Source organism: Pelodiscus sinensis, chromosome Z (assembly GCF_052426305.1).
Source record: "Pelodiscus sinensis isolate ZL-2025 chromosome Z, ASM5242630v1, whole genome shotgun sequence".
Lineage (NCBI taxonomy): Eukaryota > Metazoa > Chordata > Testudines > Trionychidae > Pelodiscus > Pelodiscus sinensis.
In genome coordinates, this window is record NC_143085.1 from 25,924,870 (window position 1) to 25,946,148 (window position 21,279).

Below are 21,279 nucleotides of genomic sequence, written 5' to 3' on the forward strand. Positions count from 1 at the left end.
AGTCCCACAGAGCGCTTCAGCTGCCTGCCTGAAGCCTCACGAGCAAAACCCCTCCGGCACCCCAGCAATATCCATGCCCCCGATGGCCCCGGGCCTCATACACCGGTGGGGGTCCTAGCACCCAATCCCACCTACCCCGAACAAGTTCTGTCTGGTCCCAAGAAACCAGCCACAGATCCCTGGTCAATTTACCCTCTGGATCTTACCCACAAATCATGCTGAGCCAATCCTTTAGCATCTAACACCTAAAGGTTTATTATTACAATAAAGAAAAGCATGAGAGTAAGGTTGTTAAAGGAATAGTATGTTACATGCACCGAATCTCCCAGTTCTCGATGCAGCCTCTAGCAGAGATGTTACAGCTGCTGGTTTAAGAGTTCTTGTTGCACATCCTAGGGTCAGGATGGGTTCACAGGTCTTCCAGGCTCTTCGATCCCTGCAATGCTGCCTCTGGGATGAAGTGCTGAGCTGAGAACCAAGATGGCATCGACCACATGGCCTATTTATCCCTCCTTCCTGGCCTCTTCTTGGCTGCAGGAGATCATCTGGTCCTCAGCCTCTCTCTGCTGGCCGCTCTTAGGTGTCCGCTTTAGGTGTGTCCTTGGCCCATTCAGTGCCATTGTCCCACAGGGCCTCGCTAATTAGCATGTCCACAGGCCGGGCTCTGCCCAATTGTCAACCACATGCAGAGAAATATTCAGGATCCACACAGACTACAGATTCCTAACTACACACACAGACGTTATACAACCACATAAATAGCTTACATAGGACTATTAGATAATAAGCTTCTATTCAGCACCCGACATGGCCCCCTTTTCTACCATTTTCTGGGGCCAACACCCCCACCTATGGGTGCAGCAGTGATCTGGCTGCTCCCCTCAAGAATCAGTAATGTGACAGGCAGTGACTGGAGGAGCTGCCTGGGCATAGACTGTAACCCAGGGGCCCACTGTGCAGCAATCATCAGCAGTGTCTGTGTCTCCCCAGCCCCCATTCAGAGCTGAGTACAGGTACCTCCCCAGCCCCCTCCCCATCCCCGTCTCCTGCTCACAGCAGGTCAATAGGGTTCTCCCATTCTTGGGCCTCTGGTTCCCATGCAGCTGCTCCCAACAGGAGTCCCTTGCAGCCCGGCAGGCTGGGGCAGGCCCCATCTCTCCAGCACCAAGGTGATGACGGATACAGACACCAGGAGGAGCGAGACGAGGGTGCAGCCAATGGCCTAGGGGGCAGGAGATGTGGCCGGCCCTGCAAATGGAAAGGACCTGGTGACAGTCGGGTGCAAAGTGGCAAATGGCTCTGCAGTGCCAGCACTAGGCACAGAGCAGCTGCCGCGTAGAGACCTTGTGTGAGTGCCCAGAGGGCTAGATCTCCAGGGGATCATGCTGCAGGGGGCATGTTCCCCCGACAGGAGGCCGAAGTGACAGAGGCTGTTGGGGACTCTCCTCCCTTTGCCCAGGTGGTGTTGGAGGAGCAGGGAAGGACCCAGGTTTGCTCAGGCTGCACCAGGACTCGATGCAAAGGCCTGACAGGAGCCAGCAACGGACACAGCAGCCCAGACCCTCTCGCCTCTCCCCAGTATGGCTGGCAGCTCACAGGGGCGACCCCGCCCTGGGCACGAGGCCTTGGCACCGGCTGCGGGCTCAGGAGGGGGCGGACATGGGACATAAGCGATGCCGAAGGGAGGGGTGTGGGCATTAGAGGCCACTACCATTGCCCCGCCCCCTTCCCCGCACCTACCCCTGCCCCTGTTCTGAGGCCACGCCCCCACTCATTCCACTCCCCCCTCCCTCTGCTGCTTGGGCTCCCCCACCCTCACTCAGGTTCGCTGGCCTGAGGCTGGGGTTACGGTGCAGGATGGCTGGGGAGTGGGGCGCGGGAGAGGCTGCGGGTTGCAGGCTCTGGGACAGGTTCAGGGCAGCGATGGGAGTTTGGGTGCAGACTCAGAGGCAGTTAACTGTGGGAGGAGGATCCAACAGGAGGCTGGGGTTTGGGGTGGGGGGTGTCTACCCCAGCTGCCTGAGAGATACTAGACTGACTCTGGTTTCCTTGTGTCTCCCCGGCTGGGCTCTCACTCCCACTTCTCCTCTCAGGGTCCCTGCCGGCTCCCCTGCTCTATCTGAATGCGTCCCTGGTGCCTCCAACCCCCCCAAGCCTCACGAATGTGGCCCCGACTGAGACATCTCACTCCCCTGGCACTCCAGCCCCAGCACAGATTAACTCTCCTGGGTTCCAGGGAGAGTGGCATTTGCAGGTCTCTCTCAATCTGAGGGGGGGCCAAAAATGAGGGATCCCCGAACCTCAGTCCTCCCTGTCCCTTCCCCTCACCTCAGTGAGGCTTGTGGGTTTTGGAAGAAGGGTTTTTGTATTTTGCTTTTCTCGTGTGTGGTCCCCAACTGGTTTTTCTGGGGGTCAGTGGCCCTGGAGACAAAAAAGGTTCCTCATCCCTGCCTTTAATAAAGAAAACTTTGAAACCCTTTGTGGTAGACAGAAATTAACATTTTACCTTATTTAAAATGAAGTTTCCTAAAGTTAAAACACCTAATCTGTGTAAACATTCAAATTAAACCAGTCACCCAAACTCCAGCACTAGCACAATGGCGCCGCGTGATGATGCAATGGACGGTGCGCACCCAGGCTCCTACCCTCAGCTCTCTTCTGCACCCAACCGCCCCGTCGCAGACCCCAAACTCCTCGGTAGAAATGTGGCCCTTGACCACTTGCCAAAATGCCCCCCCCCATTAAAAATTATTGACAAAGCCTGATCCAAATGTTTTTTGAAACGTTATTTAATCAGAATTTAAATACATTCTATACAATTGGGAGGGTTGGGGGGAGGGGGACGCAGCTGCTGGCTCCTCAGCTCCTTGTGCTCTCACTGGCTGTCTTCCTGCTGCAAGGGAAGCAGAATCCGTCACATTCATCCCTGGGGACTCAGGGGTACTGGGCCCCCCCAGCATTTCCACCCTCCTCCCCCCTGCGCTGAGACTTGTTCTGCTCTCTGGTCGCCCCCCGTCAGGCCCGCAGGGTGAGCTTCTGACCCACCCAGCAGGGACGTGGGGTGGGGGCAGCATGAGGAAAGGGGCGGGGGACTCCCTGAGGGGATGGGAAGGAGACCCTGGCCCTGCCCCACTCTCCTGCATCTGCTCCGGCTGCTCACCATGTATCCCAGGAGCTGATGGGCCTGCCCATGCAGGGCGTGGGCCAGGACCAGCCCGGCCTGGCTGGGGCGCCTCAGGGGGGAGCGGGCAGCGAGCAGAGCCTTGTCTAAAAAGCAGTTCTCCTGCTCTGGCGTGAAGAGCTGCCCAAAGACCTGAAATCAAGAGCACGGGAGGTTTCAGCTGACGGCCCAGAGCCCGGCCCCAACTCCTGGGGCTAAAACAGCTTCCTCCTTCTGCAAACTCCCTTCCAGACCCTGCACCCAGACGCTCTCCTCACCCTGCACCCCAACCCCTGCCCCAGGTCACACCTTCCTCCTGCCCCCAAGACCCTCCCAGACCTCACCCCCTCCGCACAACAGAGCAGCCCTAGGCCACTGGCCAACATCTTGGAGCGACCTCCATCAAAAAGTGTTGCCCCCCCGCCCCGCCCTGCTTCCCCTTCTATGGGAGATCCGGGGCAAGGTGCGGCGCTGCCCCTAGGAAGCGCCGCCCCGTTGAAACGCCGGGACAGCGTCACAAAGGGGCAGCGCCGCCCTGTCCACGGCTCGAATAGTCGAGGGAAAATGCATCGACCATTCGATCAGCGCCTCCCCGCTTCCACCCCGCGTCCTACCCGCACGAGGGCCCCAGCCAGCCCCACCCCCGAGCCCTGCCCTGCCCTGGCAGCGCGTCCTTACCTCTCCCACCCTGACGGTGTTGCTATGCGCCAGGACCCATCTCTCCTTATAGTAGTGCCTGCACCACAGGTCCTCTGCCTGGTGGATGTTGAGGCCTGCAAGAGACAAACCAGGGTGATTCTGCTGGCAGGTCTGAGCCCTTCCCCTCCCACGGGTCCCTGCAGGCATCCCTGGGCAAATGGAGGGGCACAGGGGGCAGAAGGGGAACACAGAGGGACGCATCCCCCCTTGGGCCAGTCTGGGGGAAAAGGGCTGGGTCCCCTCCCCCCGCCGCCGGCACCCTCAGGGTGTCCCTGGGGCCCAGGTCCCGGCTGGCTTCCTTACCCCTGTGGTGCAGGAGGAGTCGGTACAGGCTGTGCACCCCCTTCCGGGCCAGCCGGCTGACGTCTTCGGATGGGTCCGAAATAAAAAGGCCCAGCTGGGCCACGTGGTGACCCATCCTCGGCCAGTCGGCGGAGTTCTGAGGGGAGAGAAGAGGGGGGGTCCCTCAGCATCCTGGGGCTGCACGTCCCATGCTAACGGCCGCCGAGGCGGTTCTGAGCTCGGGGACGGACAGAGACACCTCCCGGGGCGGGGCGGGGCGGGGCGGGGCCGGCCTTGCGAGGAGACAACCCTGAGCAATGGCCCCGACTGAAGGGTCACTCCGGGGGTGGAACAAGGGGATCCACTGACGGCCACTCCCCAGTCTGGGGCCCAGGTGCCCCCCGGAAAGGCCCAGGGTCGCCCCTCCCCGGGGAAAGGAGAACGCGGCCCATTCCCGGCCCATTCCCAGCTCTGCCTCCCGGGGACGCTCCCAGCCCCGCGCCCTGCAGCCCCAGACCCCCCGGCTCCGAGGTCACTTACCTCAAACCCCGGGAGGGTGGTGGCGACTCCCAGCAGGGCCGTGGTGCTGCCAAGGGCCCTGGCTCGCTCCTGGGGCAGGCGGGACTCCAGCCACGGGCTCAGGTGCTGGGGGGGAAAGAGGCAGGTCAGGACCCGTAGGGAGGCGCCGGTTCTGGGCAGAGCCTGGGGCTCCTCTCAGACTGTGCCCCCCCCCCCCAGCCACTGACACAGCTCCTCTCTCGGCCCCCCGAGGAAGCAGGGACAATGGCCCCGTCCCCCCCACGGGGCTCACCTCCATGATCAGCTGCAGCCTGGCGGTGTCTGGGGACTCGGCGAGGAGGCTTGCCAGTAGGGCCTGGAGGTCGACGGGAAGGGCCCGGATGAACTGCTGCAAGACAAGGGGGAGCCCTGGGTCAGAGGGGGGTTGGGGAATCCAGGCCACCCGCTGGCCCCGGGGTGCAGCCTTGAGCAGGGTCTGAGCCGCCTCGCAGAGCAGGGAGGAGCCCAGGCTGGGCATGGAAGGGACGGGCCCCCAGGGAGAGCAACGGGAAACCTGGAGGGAAGGATCCAAACCTGCAGCTTCTTCTCTCCCTCTGCCCCCACCCCCACTCCTCTCTGGAGCTCCAGCCCAGCCCGGGAGCAGGGCCCGGAGGGACGTACCTGTGTGTGGATGGGCTCCTGCTGCCAGTCCCCAGACACAGTCTGTCCCACGGCCGCCCTCAGCAGGGGGCTCAGGAGCTTGGCCTGTAGGGGAGGCTGCAAGGTGCTGGCAGGAGAGAGGGGCAGAGACTGTTAATTCAGCAGCAGGGCTGTGTCCAGACTCGGGTTTTTTCGGGAAAAGTAGCCTTTTTCCGAAAAAACATCACCTGCGTCTAGACTGTAGTCGCGTTCTTTCGAAATTAAATCGAAAGAACGCGGCTTTTCTTTCCACGGCGGTAAACCTCATTTCACGAGGAAGAACGCCTTCTTTGGAAAGTGCTTCTTTCGAACGAAGGCGTTCTTGAATGTAACTAGGGCTTCTTCGAAAGAGAGCATCCAGACTCACTGGGTGCTCTCTTTCGAAAGAGGCTTGCAGTCTAGACATAGCCCAGGAGACAGAGACTTTCCCACTCCCTGGTCAGGGGATCTGCTCTGGGGGGGAGTCGGCGGGGGGGGGGGGGGCGGTACCTGAGGCTGCAGGCGGCGTTGAGGCAGTCGGCCAAGACCAGTGGGGGGGGGGAGTCCTCCATGATCTCCTGTGAGACCCAAGGAGACAAAGGGGCGTGTGAGGCTGGGCCCCCAAGAGACGCTCACACGGCCAGCGCCCCCACCCAGCAGGATCCAGCCCCACTGCCTCCTGCTGGCCTGTAGCCCCCCTGCCCGGCACAGGGCCCCTCCCAGCACCCCCCTCCCAAACCGGGACCAGCTCAATCCTTGTCCCCAGGCCGTCTCCTGCCCCTCACTGCCCTGGTGACCAGCCTCTGAACCTCCTCATCCCTGCTCCCCAGGCGCATCCTCAGCAGCCCGCTCTGCTAACCTTCCAGCTCCCCCCCCATGGCCCGGGGAGACCCCTCCCTGTTCCGAACGCCCCTCCCTGTCTAGCACCCCAGACCTGCCCCATTTCTGTGTCCCTCCCTCCTCCAGCATCCCCACCCACCCTCCCCATGTCCACCTCCCCCTCCCCCTCCAGCACTCCTGGCCCCACCCATCCCATTTCCAGCACCCCCACCCGCCACCATGGCCCAGGCAGACCCCTGTCCACCCCACGTATCCCCTCCCCTCCTCCCGGCCGCCGCCACTCGCTCACCACGATCCTGGCCATCATGGTGTCCTTGCAGCAGCGCGGCGCCAGGGTGTCCTCGCCCCTTTGGAGGGCGGCGAGGCAGGCGGGGGGGACGGCCAGGAGGAACCGCTGCAGGGCGGCAGGGCTCTGCACCCCAGAGAGAGTCTGTGAGCCTGGGGCCTGCCTGCCCCCCACGGACAGCTGCAGGGCTCAGGCCTCCCAGGAGTGGAGGTGGGAGCTGCCGGTTGTCCAAGCACCCACACTCCCCCCCCAACTGCTGCCTCAGGCTTGTGGGGGCCCAGCTGGTGCATGACAAGAGACCTCAGCTTGGGGGGCCCAGGTCATGCAGGAGAAGGGGCCCCAGGGGGATCCCCAGGGACAAGCCCCTCCCGGAGGGGGGGACGTGCTGGGAAGGGGCCGGACAATCTCGGGTCCCCCCCGTGTGGAGAAGGTTCCTACCGTGTCCCGGGTGTGGAGCTGCTCTTCAATATCATAGATGGCCCCTTCCTCCACCCGGGAGTCCATCCGCTCCTGGCAGAGCTCCGCCGAGGCGCAGGGGGGCTCTGTGCGGGAGGGAAGGGACCAGGGTGACTCCAGCGGCCAGCAGGGGTCACGCGCCCCCATGTCAGGGACCCAGGGCAGGTTGGGCCCCACACGCCCCTCGCAGGGACCCATCCCCCTTCCATCCTCACATCTGCCAACGCCCTCAGCAGAGCCCCCACCAGGAACAAGAGAGCCAAGCAGCCCCCCCCCGCCCCCATCCATTGCCCTGGCTGCGGGGCAGACACTGGGGCTGCCCCTCCCCCCCCGTGTACTGGGTGAGCCCCTGGGCCCAGCATGTTCACGGCCCCTCACCTGGGTCTGAGCGGCTGCAGGAGGTGGCCCGGCTGCAGCTGGAGGCCCAGGCGCTGCTGCTCACTGAGCTGGACCCACAGCTGCAGGGGCTGGTGCGGAGAGGCTGGGGGCTCCCGGAGACTGGCAGGTCCCCGGGGGCCGGGCAGGGCGATGCCCCCTGGTGGTAATGGGGGCTGGGCTCCTGGGGCAGGTGTTTCTCTCCACAGAGGAGGCCCCAGAGCCACCCTACCCGGCTGCCCCGCTGGGCTGGGTCCCGCCTTCCCAGCCGCCTCTGGAGCCAGGTCCGGAGGGGCCTGGCCGGTGGGCGAGTCGCCCCGAGCTGGTGGGATTCAGCTTCCCCGCCCGCGGGGACGGAGGAGCTGCTTCCCACCGGCCCTGGGGCCATCTTCAGGGCTTTCCGGAACCACAGCCTGATGTGTTTGGCCATGCTGCAAATGAGGGGAGCAAAGGGGAGCTTGGGGCGCAGCCTGCAGAGCGAAATCCAGGGGTTCCAGCGCCCCAGAGCGACTGCCCCCAGCCCCCAAATGGCCCCTTGCTTATCGGCTCGGTCTTGCACAGGCACTTCTGGCCCTTGACCGAGGGCTGGGCCTGCCTGGAACCCAGCCGGCCCCGGGCGGGATCCAAACCCCTGGGGGCTCTTACCTTCTGCAAAGCGCTGTCCGGATGTGGAACTCACAGAGGACAAAGCAACTGTGAGCAGGAGACGCACCAGAGCTAAAGCAACCGGGGGTCTCCAAAGTCTCCTGGGCCCGCCCCCCCCTTTTATCAGCCTGAGATGTGGGTTCCTCTGTGAGGTCACCACCTCCCCACCTGCGCTTTGCCTGGTCTGCTGAGGGCTGCCCAAAGCCCCTGTGAGGTCACTGCCCCCCCCACCTCACCCTGCCAGGCAAATGTCCTGCCTCTGGCCACCCCTCTGGGAAGTTGGAGCCATTCCTAGGGGTCCCCCCCACTCCCTGACTGGGCATCCTGCAGCCAGCAGCTCCAGTAGCCCCATAGGCTGCTCCCTGCCCTACACTGCAGGCTTCTTGCACAAGAACTGTTTCACACCGGAGTTCTTGCGCAAAAGGTCTCGTGCAAGAGCACCTCCACCCTGCCATGTGCTTTTGCACAAGAGTGTCCATGGCACTGTGAATGCTTTCTTGTGCAAGAAAGCTCTGATGACCATTTTAGCCATAAAAGTGTCTTGCTCAAGAAGCCCCTGGTGCCCGTCCACGCTGCCTTCTTGCACAACAGCTCTTGCACAAAAGGGGCTTATTCCTCGTGGGGAGAGGAATAACTCCTGTGCAAGAAGCCCTCTTTTCTGATGCTTTACTGCAAATTTACTTGCACAAGAATTCACGTGCAGTGTAGACGCGCCACAAGTTTTTGCACAAGAACAGTTGTTCTTGAGCAAAATGCCTGCAGTGCAGACGTGGCCTTGGTGTCACCCAGCACTGGACTGCCTGGCCAGGAGCAAGAGTTAGAGCCTCCCACTCGCCCCGCTGCCTCTCACGGGCTCCCGTCCGGCCCCAGCCCTGGGCTTTGCCCTAGCGCATCCCAGCAAGGCCTCTGGCCTGCACTAGACCCATTGACATGTGGAGAATCCACCACTGCCCTGGGGCGCTTTTGTCTATGGGACTCGGACTCACAGCTGAGCATGGAGCCTGATTTCTCCCAGGACTTGGGCTCTTTCCTGGCCAGGCCCTGGAACTGGTTCCACCTTTGTCTGCCAGGGACCGATACTGTCTCTCCAGGGAGGCCCTGCAGTGCAGGCACCTTCCTTTCCCCCCTCGGGAGCAGTCATTGTTCTGCACCCCACAAAGCAGTGGGGGGCTCCTGGCTGCCCCAGCTCCAATCTCTGAGCTTCTCTCTCAACGGGGGCCAGGCCTGGAGGCTCTAGTCCCCCTGGGTATGTATTTCTACACTACCCCGCTAGTTTGAACTAGGGGGGTAATGTATGCATACCGAACTTGCTAATGAAGCCCGGGATTTGAATTTCCCGGGCTTCATTAGCATAAAGTCGGCGCCGCCATTTTTAAAAGCCGGCTAGTGCGAACCCCGTGCCGCGTGGCTACACGCGGCACGGGCTAGATAGTTCGGACTACGTAGCCATTCCGAACTATCTGTACTCCTCGTTCCACGGCACGGGGTTCGCACTAGGCGGCTTTTAAAAATGGCGGCGCCGGCTTTATGCTAATGAAGCCCGGGAAATTCAAATCCCGGGCTTCATTAGCAAGTTCGGTATGCATACATTACCCCCCTAGTTCGAACTAGCGGGGTAGTGTAGACATACCCCCTGAGACTCACTGGTGCTGGCTCACCCCCTGTCTTGCTCGTGGCTCCGTTGTCCTCCTCCCCGCAGCCCCCCCCAGCTGTAAATGCTGCTCACATCAGTTCCCCTTCCCCGTGGCCAGGCCCTGCAGGGCTCTGGGGGCTGGTTTGCTGCCCTCAGCCCTGCAGTAGCCTGCTCCCCAGTTTGCAGCCCCTCCCATCATGCGTGGGGTCTCCTGGTACCGGAGGGAGGACGGGGGCAGACCAGGAAGGTTAATTTGATGTTGCAGCGGCAGGAAGAGGAGGGGTGGCGCAGAGGAGCTGTCAGTACATTATCCCAATACGCCATCCCAGTGCAGGCGTCGCACTCAGCTCTACCTGCAGAGGAGTCTCTATCTGCGGTGAGCAGAAAGGGGGTCTAGGACACACACACAAGTAGCCCCAGAACCACGCAGGAGCAGAGTCATTCTGCGAAAGGGAGAGGTTTATTGGGTTTGCGAGGGCGGCCGTAGGGGGGTGTTGTGTGTGTGCCACTCATCTCCGTCTGGGCAGCGGCACCGGTCGGGCTCAGAACTGGGCACAGGACCCGACCACGGCACCATCGATCTCCAGTGTATCGATCTGCTGGAAGCCGCGGCAGAGCTGAATTGCAGAACGGCTGCCCATTGGCAAAGACCTTGAAATGCTGGTTCCTGCAGCCGATGGAGAGGAACCCACTCCTCCTGGGGGGAGGAGCAGCCAAGAGAGGGACCCACTCAGACCGGTCTGGCAGCGTGACGTAGTGGAACCAGCGCTGCCTAGGTAGGGTTTTACCTCCCCCCAGTCTGCTTCTGAGACCGAGTTTCCCCCTCTGCCCCATGGGCTAACAACAAGGCACTTTACAAACATTCTCTGTGTCATCGGCATTGTATGAAGGGGGAAACTGAGGCATGGAGCGGCATCTGATTTATATAGCTCAAGCCAGTCCCCACCCCTCTCGGTCTGCAGGAAAAGAAGCCAAGTGCTCTTGTTCCCACTATTCCTCCATTCCCCTGCTTCCACCTGATGTCAAATACACAAAGCTCACTACTTCTTCTTTCCTGCACTTAAGCCAAGCAGATCAGGATGGGGAGGAGACATGAGGGAGCCCCCAGGCTCTTGCTCTCTCTCGCACATACACACACATATATTACTTTAGAAAATGCCAGGTGTGAGCTAGAGGAGAATCTCCATTAACTGTTAGCACTATAGGGCATATGATACATACATAAAGCATTTACAGTCCATCCAGCAGAGGGCAACAATACACCCCGCACACATGTAGCTCCCCCTCCTTTTCCAAATGCCCCAAGATTTAAACTACGGGAGACTACCCATTAGCTGTTAGTTGTATAGGAACTATGGGTATGTCTACACTACAAAGTTAATTCGAACTAACAGCCGTTAGTTGGAATTAACTTTTATAGGTGCTACACATACAAACCGCTAGTTTGGACTTAATTCGAACTAGGTAAACTTCATTCTACCAGGAGTAACGCCAAATTCGAATTCAGTAGTTGGAATTAAGGGCTGTGTAGCCACTTAATTCGAAGTAGCTGGAGGCCAGCCCTCCCCAGGTTCCCCTGGTGGCTGCTCTGGGCCAAACCAGGAAAACTCCTCACCTCGTGGAATGAGGAGTAACGGTAGTTCGAACTAGGAAGCCTAGTTCGAACTACCTAGTTCGTGCTCCGTGTAGCCGCGCTGCACGGGGTTCGAACCAGCGGGCTTTTAAAAATGGCGGCGCCCCGCTTATGCAAATGAAGCCCGGGAAATTCAAATCCCGGGCTTCATCTGCAAGTGCGGTATGCCTACACTACCCTCCTAGTTCGAACTAGGAGGGTAGTGTAGACATACCCAGAGAGACATTTCGAAAGACCTTCACAACCCAACCCGGCCATACTGGGGTAATAACACATAACATTTGGACCCCTCCAGGCCAAGTGGTACGAGAAGGTACTCGGCCTCTCCCCCACCAGATGCGGAAGGTAGTCGAGGAGGAAGTCCAGTCGATGCTGCAACTGGGAGTGATAGAGCGCTCCCAGAGCGAGTGGCGTAGCCCAATCGTCTTGGTGCCGAAGCCAGATGGCAGTGTCCGCTTCTGCATCGATTTCAGACGAGTAAATGAAATTTCAAAATTTGACGCCTACCCCATGCCGCGAACAGACGCACTGTTAGAACGCTTGGGGAGAGCCGACTTTATAACCACCCTAGATCTTACAGAGGGATATTGGCAGATCCCCCTGGACTCCGAATCGAGAGAAAAAACTGCCTTTTCAACTCCCCCGGGATTGTTCCATTTTATAAGGATGCCATTCGGACTCCATGGGGCCCCTGCAACATTTCAGCGAATGATGGACCGCTTGCTATCCCCGCATACGGCGTATGCCGCCGCGTACCTAGATGATGTGGTAATTTACAGCCAAGATTGGGAGGAACATCTCGAGCGGGTAGCGGCCGTAATGCGGACATTGCGGGATGCCGGCCTGACCACCAATCCCACGAAATGTAAACTTGGCTGGCAGGAAACCACCTACCTCGGGTACCAGCTGGGGTGGGGCCTAGTCCGGCCTCTAGTAGGGAAGGTGGAGGCGGTCCAAAACTAGCCGGCACCCAACTCCAAGAAGAAAGTAAGACAGTTTTTAGGGTTGGCAGGCTACTATCGCCGTTTTGTGCCACACTTTGCAACTCGAGCCGCGCCTCTCACGGCGCTCCTCAAGAAAGACAGTCCTCAAAGGATCAGGTGGTCGCCGGAATGCAAGACAGCTTTTCAGGACCTAAAAGCCGCTGTGTGCAGCGAGCCAGTTCTGTTCAGCCCCGATTTCTCCCGGCCCTTCATTGTCCAGACGGACGCGTCAGACTGCGGACTGGGGGCAGTACTGTCCCAGGAAATTGAGGGAGAAGAACACCCAGTGCTGTATATCAGCCGAAAACTATTTCCTCGAGAGCGCCGCTACGCCGCAATTGAGAAGGAGGCCCTAGCGATAAAGTGGGCCATCGAGGCGCTGCGGTATTACCTCCTTGGAGACTCTTTTATTCTTTTTACAGACCATGCACCCCTACAATGGCTCCATCAGATGCAGGATACCAACAGTCGCATGATGAGATGGTACCTGTCCCTCCAACCGTATGTATTCACAGTGAAACACCGAGCAGGGAGGGACAATGTCGATGCCCTGTCCCGCAGGGAGGAAGAGCAGAATCCCGGTCCCGGAGATTGGGAGCTGGACTTAAGGGGGGAGGAGTGTAGGGGGGTGGAATGGCCACCCACTGAGCCGGAGGCGGAGGAACCCCTCTGGGGGCCATTTTGGGCCCAGCCTAGCCCCGCCCCCTCACCTGACCGGAAGTCAAAGGGCGGGACTAGGACTATAAGAAGGCTGCCTGGGAGCTCAGTCAGGGCCCAGCCCAAAGTTATAGTGAGGAGGCTGCTGTCAGGCAGCCCCATCATTGGGGAGCTTCACAGATCCCATCGAGCCCTTGTGGGGGATGAGCCGGGGGCAGAGCCAGGATTGTGCACTGGGAGCAGGGTGGGCTCAACCCCCCTTGCAGCAGCAAGCGCCCCGCGATCTGCAGGGTGGGAGGCGAGTCCCAGTCCCCGCGATGGCCATGGTGCGAATCCTGAGCAGCGCCACTCGCCTTCCACAGGCATCTGTGGGGACTGGAAGAACCATTTCACAGCGGCGCAGAGCAAGGCCTTCGACGGGATCTACCGGGACCGCATGGGAGGCCTCCTGGGGGCGTTCCCCTGGGATGCGCCCTGGGATTGAACAGTGGGAATAAAGCATCCAGGAGACCACGAGGAGCCAGGGCTGAGTTGCTGGGAGTGGCTGGCTGCCGTGGTTCACACAGCCTATGGGAGGGAATGGCTCCGGCCTGGCAGGATGGACCAGGCTGAGGAGCGTTGCCTGGCTTCGGCATTTCATGCCAGTGCTACCTGCCATGCCCTTGCCCTCCCTCCCACCAGGTTCCATAATCAGCCTGGCCTCTTATTGCCACAGGGAGCACCTCCAGGGTCAGCCTCCAGCCACTGCAGCTCGCTCCCTCGGCCTGAGACACCTCCCTGAACCTTACCGGCACCGCTCTACAGACTGAGGTGCATGTTCTGGGAGTGAGGTGTTGTGTCATCGTCTGCCCTGGAACTCTGGGTGCCTTAAATGCTCTGCTGCTGGGCTCACAGCCTGACACCCATAGCCTCCGACAAGCCCACAGAGCCCTGTGTGCGCCAGCCTGTGGCTTCCTTCTTCCCTCCAGAGCTGAGTTTCCCCCAGGCAGGCTTTTCGCAGGAGTACGAGGTGCAGGCTTCCTGTCTCCTCCTTGCTGGCAGGGCCCATCCCACTTAGCTCTGACTCTTGCACTCCCCACACCGCCAGCCCCCTGCCCTGAAGGACCCGAGCAAGGCCAAGTAAGTCTTCTAGTAAAATATTACTGCTTAAAAAGAGAAGCAATGTTTTGGTAAGAGAGTGAAGGAGAGAGGTACAGATTGGCCTTTCTCACCCTCGTTGTCTGAAGAAACAGTTCAGCATTCAGTAACTAAAGGGTTCACCCTGGAAAGTGGGTGACCAGGAAATGTTGGCAGGTAGCCAGGAGAACCAATGGGAAGAACGTGTTAGAGTTGGCTTGAAAGGGAATCTGCCTGCTGCTTTTCCTTTGGGCATTCAAACCAAGAACTGGGGGGAAGGGAGATGAATACCCATGCCTAGAAATGGACTAGACTTTGGAAGTACAAACATGTGAGTAGATAGGGAATGTTTATAGTTATACACAATTTTCTTTGTTTTGGTGTTTAGTTAACCCCCCCTTACGCTGTAACTAAAACTGAATCCCAGGGAAGCAATTCTCTGTGTTTTAATCTATTCTTTTCTCAGCTGCTCTATAACACCTAGCAATGAAGTATCCTTTCTCAAGAATATCTTTTTGTTTTGTTAATAAGAACACCCTTTTAAAGACTAGGATCTGATTCTTGTGTCCTGGAAAGTAATAGGAGGTGGGTGAGTGCATGACTAAGACTGAGAGGTCAGCTATCAGAGATTATTGGGTTTTCTTCAAGCTTGCTAGTGGTAGCAGAGCTTGGGATACCCCTCTGAAGAAGTTCCCAGGAGCCAGCATCCCACACCGGCAGCTCCTCATAGTTGTGCCATCCTCAGCTGTGGCATCTCCTGTCTGGGATCGGATCTCTCTGCTTGGGAAGAGGGAGGACGTGGCTTTGGAGGTCACTGGGGGGCCTGGTGCTGTGCAGAGGCAGCAGTCGGGCCCCACACACACTCCCCACATCAGTAGGAGCCATGGGGAAGCAGAGCACAACAGAGCAAGTGCATTTGTCCAGTGCTGTCTGACTCCGCCATGGCTCCTGCCACACAGAGACTAGCGGGGGCATGACTGCTGCCTCCATGTGGTGCCAGCCCCCCAGTGATCCCCAAAGCTGCATCCTAGGGTACAAGATGCCACGCAGGGAGAGGGCGGGGTGATGGTGGGAAAGAGCAGGGCATGGGGCAGTAATGGACAGGAAGTCCCAGGCCAGATTGTGCAATTGCTCCAGCTGAGGATGGCCCATGGGCTGGGGACAGTGCTGCTGAACACGATCTGGGGGTTATCCAAGATCACAAATGGGCATATGAGTCAACAAGGTAATACAGCTGCAAAAAAGGGTTTGTCTAAACAGGGCTCTGGCTTGTCAGATCTGGGCGGTGCCTGTCCTCCTCCACCGGTCTCAGCTGACGGACTCTGTTGGGTTCTGGCTGCCACACTGTAGGGAAGATGTGGGCCAGGTGGAGCGAGTCCAGGGGAGAGTCACAAAAATGATAAAAGGTGTAAAATACCTGACCCATGAGAACGCCATAGACAGTCTTGAGAAAAGAAAAGGTAGGGAGGGCCGATAACAGGCCTTCCCGTGTGTTATGGGCTCTTCTAAAGGGGCTGATGATCACTTGTCTCTATGTCCACTGAAGTTGGACAATGTGTGAGGGACTTTACCTGCACCGAGGGAGATTTAGGGGAACTTTCTGTCCCTAAGGGCAGTTAAGCTCTGGAAGAGGCTCCCAAAGGAGGCTGTGGAATTGCTGTCGCTGGAGGCGTTTAAAAAGAGGCTGGGCAGACACCTGTGAGGAATGGTCCAGGGTGACGTGCTCCCCTCACAGCTCAGACTTGAAGATTTCAGGGGGTTTCTTGACGCTCTGCCCCTCCAGGGCTCTGTGCTTTCTGCCTCGCTGCTCTGAACGAACTCCCCGAAAACATCCATTGAGCTGCCTCATCATCCCTTCCCTCCGTAGCACTCCCCGTCTCCATGACGCCTGCAAAGCCAGGAGAACCCTGGGGCTGATGGTGTGATGAGACCACTGCCTCTCCTGGAGACGATGACTCCTTGTGCTGCCCTCCCAGGCAGTCTGGGCGCTGAACTTCTCTTCACTGATCAGGTGCCCAGCACAGGGCGGTTCTCCTCATGGCGCAGCAAACGGCTTGGCTGGGGCTGTGACAGACCGGACTGTGTCTGGGCACAGCTGAGGGCTTCCGCTCAGGGCGAATTGCTCAACTTCGGGGCTCCTTACAGTCCCCAGACTGGTTACCTCTCCAAACAGGCCACAAACCAGTCTCACAGAGTGCTTCAGCTGCCTGCCTGAAGCCTCACGAGCAAAACCCCTCCGAAACCCCAGCAATATCCATGCCCCAGATGGCCCCGGGCCTCAAACACCGGTGGGGGGGGGGGGGTTTAGCACCCAATCCCACCTACCCCGAACAAGTACTGTCCGGTTCCAAGAAACCAGCCACAGATCCCTGGTCAATTTACCCTCTGGACCTTACCCACAAATCATGCTGAGCCAATCCTTTAGCATCTAACATCTAAAGGTTTATTATTACAATAAAGAAAAGCATGAGAGTAAGGTTGTTAAAGGATAGTACATTACATGCATCAAATTTCCCGGTTCTCGATGCAGCCTCTAGCAGAGATGTTACAGCTGCTGGCTTACGAGTCCTTGTTGCGCATCTTAGGGTCAGGATGGGCACACAGTTCTTCCTGGCTCTTCGATCCCTGCACTGCTGCCTCTGGGATGAAGTGCTGAGCTGAGTACCAAGATGGAGTCGACCACATGGCCTATTTATCCCTCCTTCCTGGTCTCTTCTTGGCTACAGCAGGTCACCTGGCCCATGGCTTATCCCTGTGTTCCCTGCTGGTAGCCACTAGGTATGAGTCACCACTCTTGAGGTGTGTCCTTGGCCTAAAGAGGGCTATTGTTCCAGAGCTTTACTCGTTAGCATATCCATAGGCTGAGCTGCTTTGCCCATAGTTCAACCACATACAGAGAAACATTTGGTATCCACACAAAATACATGCTTATAACTTCACATACCAACATTATACAATCACATGAATAGCATATATGGAATCAGAAGAAAGTAGGCTTCTACTGGACACCTCACGTGGCCCCCCTTTGTGCCACTTTTGGGGCCAACACCCCCACATGGGTGCAGCAGTGATCTGGCTGCTCCCCTCAACATCCAGTAACATGACTGGGGGCAGGGAGGAAAAGTTGCTTTCCTCTCCCCCACATTGTTTCCTAAAAATCCCCCCTCACTTTCTGTGTCTAGCGTCAGGAGTGAAAGCAACTTAAAATTCTTACAGGTACTGTGGTACCACACCTCCCTTTGTGGAGGTCAAGGCAAGAGCTTGAATCACAGAATCATAGAATAATAGGACTGGAAGGGACCTCAAGAGGTCATCGAGTCCAGCCCCCCGCCCTCAAGGCAGGACCAAGCTCAGTCTACACCATCCCTGACAGATGTCTATCTAACCTGTTCTTAAATATCTCCAGAGAGGGAGATTCCACCACCTCCCTTGGCAATTTATTCCAATATTTGACCACCCTGACAGTTAGGAATTTTTTCCTAATGTCCAATCTAAACCTCCCCTGCTGCACTTTAAGCCCATTACTCCTTGTCCTGTCCTCAGAAACCAAGAGGAACAAATTTTCTCCTTCCTCCTTGTGACACCCTTTTAGATATTTGAAAACCGCTATCATGTCCCCCCTTAATCTTCTTTTTTCCAAAGTAAACAAGCCCAGTTCATGAAGCCTGGCTTCATAGGTCATGTTCTCTAAACCTTTAATCATTCTTGTTGCTCTTCTCTGTACCCTTTCCAATTTCTCCACATCTTTCTTGAAATGTGGCGCCCAGAACTGGACACAGTACTCCAGCTGAGGCCTAACTAGTGCAGAGTAGAGCGGCAGAATGACTTCACGAGTTTTGCTTACAACACACCTGTTGATACAACCTAGAATCATATTTGCTTTTTTTGCAACAGCATCACACTGTTGACTCATATTCAACTTGTGGTCCACTATGACCCCTAGATCTCTTTCCACCATGCTCCTTCCTAGACAGTCGCTTCCCATCTTGTATGTATGGAACTGATTGTTCCTTCCTAAGTGGAGCACTTTGCATTTCTCTTTATTAAACCTCATCCTGTTTACCTCTGACCATTTCTCTAACTTGCCAAGGTCATTTTGAATTATGTCCCTCTCCTCCAAAGAAGTTGCAACCCCACCCAGTTTGGTATCATCTGCAAACTTAATAAGCGTACTCTCTATCCCAATATCTACATCATTGATGAAGATATTGAACAGTACGGGTCCCAAAACAGACCCTTGAGGAACTCCACTTGTTATCCCTTTCCAGCAGGATTTAGAACCGTTAACAACAACTCTCTGACTACGGTTATCCAGCCAATTATGCACCCACCTTATCATGGCCCTATCTAAGTTATATTTGCCTAGTTTATCAATAAGAATATCATGCGAGACCGTATCAAATGCCTTACTAAAGTCTAAGTATATGACATCCACCGCTTCTCCCATATCCACAAGGCTTGTTATCCTATCAAAGAAAGCTATCAGATTAGTTTGGCATGACTTGTTCTTCACAAACCCATGTTGGCTATTCCCTATCACTTTATTACCTTCCAAGTGTTTGCATATGATTTCCCTAATTACCTTCTCCATTATCTTCCCTGGGACAGATGTTAAACTGACCGGTCTGTAGTTTCCTGGGTTGTTCTTATTCCCCTTTTTATAGATGGGCACAATATTTGCCCTTTTCCAGTCTTCTGGAATCTCCCCTGTCTGCCATGATTTTTCAAAAATCATAGCTAAAGGCTCAGATAGCTCCTCTATCAGCTCCTTGAGTATCCTGGGATGCATTTCATCAGGACCTGGTGACTTGCTGACATCTAACTTTCCTAAGTGATTTTTAACTTGTACTTTGTGTATCCTATCTTCTAAACTTACCCTCTCTCTGCTTGTATTCACTATGTTAGGCACACCTCCAGACTTCTCGGTGAAGACCGAAACAAAGAAGTCATTGAGCATCTCTGCCATTTCCAAGTTTCCTGTTACTGCTTCTCCCTCCTCACTAAGCAGTGGGCCTACCCTGTCCTTGGTCTTCCTCTTGCTTTTAATGTATTTATAAAAGGTCTTCTTGTTTCCCTTTATGCCTGTAGCTAGTTTGATCTCATTTTGTGCCTTTGCTTTTCTAATCTTGCTCCTGCATTCCCGTGTTGCTTGCCTATATTCATCCTTTGTTAGTTGTCATAGTTTCCATTTTTTATACGACTCCTTTTTTATTTTGAGATCATGCAAGATCTCCTTGTTAAGCCAAGCTGGTCTTTTGCCATATTTTCTATCTTTCCTACGCAGCGGAATTGTTTGCTTTTGGGCCTTTAACAACGTCCCTTTGAAATACTTCCAACTCTCCTCAGTTGTTTTTCCCTTCAGTCTTGCTTCCCATGGGACCTTACCTACAAGTTCTCTGAACTTATCAAAATCTGCCTTCCTGAAATCCATTAGCTCAATTGTGCTGGTCTCCCTTCTACCTTTCCTTAAGATCATGAACTCTATTATTTCATGATCACTGTCCCCTATACTGTCTTCCACTTTCAAGTTCTCAACTAGTTCCTCCCTATTTCTTAAAACCAAATCCAGAACAGCTTCTCCTCTGGTAGCTTTTTAACCTTCTGAAACAGAAAGTTGTCTCCAATGCAGTCCAGAAACTTATTGGATAGCCTGCGCCCCGCTGTGTTAGTTTCCCAACATATGTCTGGATAGTTGACGTCCCCCATCACCACCAAATCTTGGGCTTTGGCTAGTTTTGTTAATTGTTTAAAAAAGGCCTCATCCACCTCTTCCACCTGGCTAGGTGGCCTGTAGTAGACTCCTAGCATGATATCACCCTCGTTTTTGACCCCTTTTAGCTTAACCCAGAGACTGTCTACACAGCTATCTCCTACGTTCATCTCCACTTCAGTCCAAGTGTGTATATTTTTAATATACAAGGCCACCCCTCCTCCCTTTTCTCCCTGTCTGTCCTTCCTGAGCAAGCCGTACCCTTCCATACCAACATTCCAATCGTGCGTCCCATCCCACCAGGTTTCTGTAATACCAATGATATCAAAGTTGTACCAATGATATCAAAGATGCCCAAATCCAAATTGTCACCGCAAAGCACAGGAAAAGATCGCCTTTCAATGCTAAATTATTGTGTGGAATGCCCAAGATCATTGCACGTGAAGTGTTTGAGGGCAAAGATTTAACTTAAATTAAACGATTTGTGCTTTAAAAAAGTTGGTAAAATATTGTAGAAAAACTTCAATAAGCTTTTTTTTTCATACGCAACGTTTTCGGTGCAGTCTGTTGCCCTCTGTTGCATGGCATCAGAACTGCAAGAGTGTGTCATTAATGGGAATGTCTACACTACAGCACGAATTCGAACTAACTTAATTCGAATTAGTTAATTCGAACTAAGCTAATTTGAACAAGTGTATCTAGACCTAAAAGCTAATTTGAATTCAATCGGGGGACTGTCAGGATCCAGGAGGCCCTGCAGGAGAGCTTCCACCCCAAGGACCCTGCAGAGCCACCCTAGTCCTCCCCATCGGGGGCTCATGCCCCATTCCTCCCTCACCTTCTTCCACTTACCCCTCCCTAGATCCCCTTCCTGATGTAAAAAAATAAAGGACACGTGTGTTCAAAAATACAAACTCTCTTTATTTAACAAAACTGGGGAGGGGAAATAAAACTGTGGGGAGACGGGGGAAAGGAGGCAGGAAAGGGCAGGAGAGAGTGTGGGAGAGGGGAGGGGGAAAACTGGGAGGAGGGAGCTGGAAGGGGAAAGCAAGGGGAAAGAGGGGGAGGGGAAACTCAGGGATCGGGGTGGGGGTGACGCCGGGCCAACCGCCTCACAGCGCGGCAAGGGAGGGGGCCTCGGCGTCCCTGGGGGGATGGGGTGGAGGGTGCAGAGGTTGAGGTGGGGGGTGTCGACATTGAGGAGGAGGAGGGTGTGGGGGTTGAGGAGGAAGAGGTGGGAGGGGGGCAGGAGTGGGAGGAGGGACAGTTGTTGGGGGGGCAGCAGGCGCAGGATCAGCACAGGGCACCATGCTCTGCAGCAGGGCCTGCAGATTTGCATTTCTGGCTCGGTCCTCAGCCAGCTGCTCCTGGCGGAGCTGCAGGTCTTCCCACATCCAGGCCTTGACGGTGTGGTGCAGGGCTCGCAAGGACCCCAGGTGCTGGTCCCAGTACTCCTGCTCTGTGGTGGCGGACCGGAGCAGGCCATGGGTGCGGGAGCATGTCCCGGGTGGGGTGGTGCGCCCTGCACGAGCAGCTGGTACAGCTGTAGAGAAAGAGAGTGGTCACTTCTCCCTGGGGACACAGTAGATGATGCCCAGCCCCCTCCCCCCGCCCCGCAACGTGAGGGC

At 56.4% G+C, this 21,279-nt stretch overlaps 1 protein-coding gene across 1 annotated transcript; it reads right to left on the reverse strand.

Annotated features, from left to right (window-relative positions):
* Positions 1 to 3,834: 3,834 nt before the first annotated feature.
* LOC149520712 (maestro heat-like repeat-containing protein family member 7) lies at positions 3,835 to 7,053 on the reverse strand. The gene is made up of 7 exons (XM_089775326.1): positions 6,882 to 7,053; positions 6,447 to 6,569; positions 5,828 to 5,895; positions 5,321 to 5,426; positions 4,953 to 5,048; positions 4,682 to 4,786; positions 3,835 to 3,933 (listed from the first exon to the last, which is right to left on the reverse strand). Exons 1-7 carry the CDS (start codon positions 7,044 to 7,046, stop codon positions 3,835 to 3,837), a joined length of 762 nt encoding a protein of 253 aa, XP_089631452.1. The 5' UTR covers positions 7,047 to 7,053.
* Between the last annotated feature and the right edge of the window lie 14,226 nt (positions 7,054 to 21,279).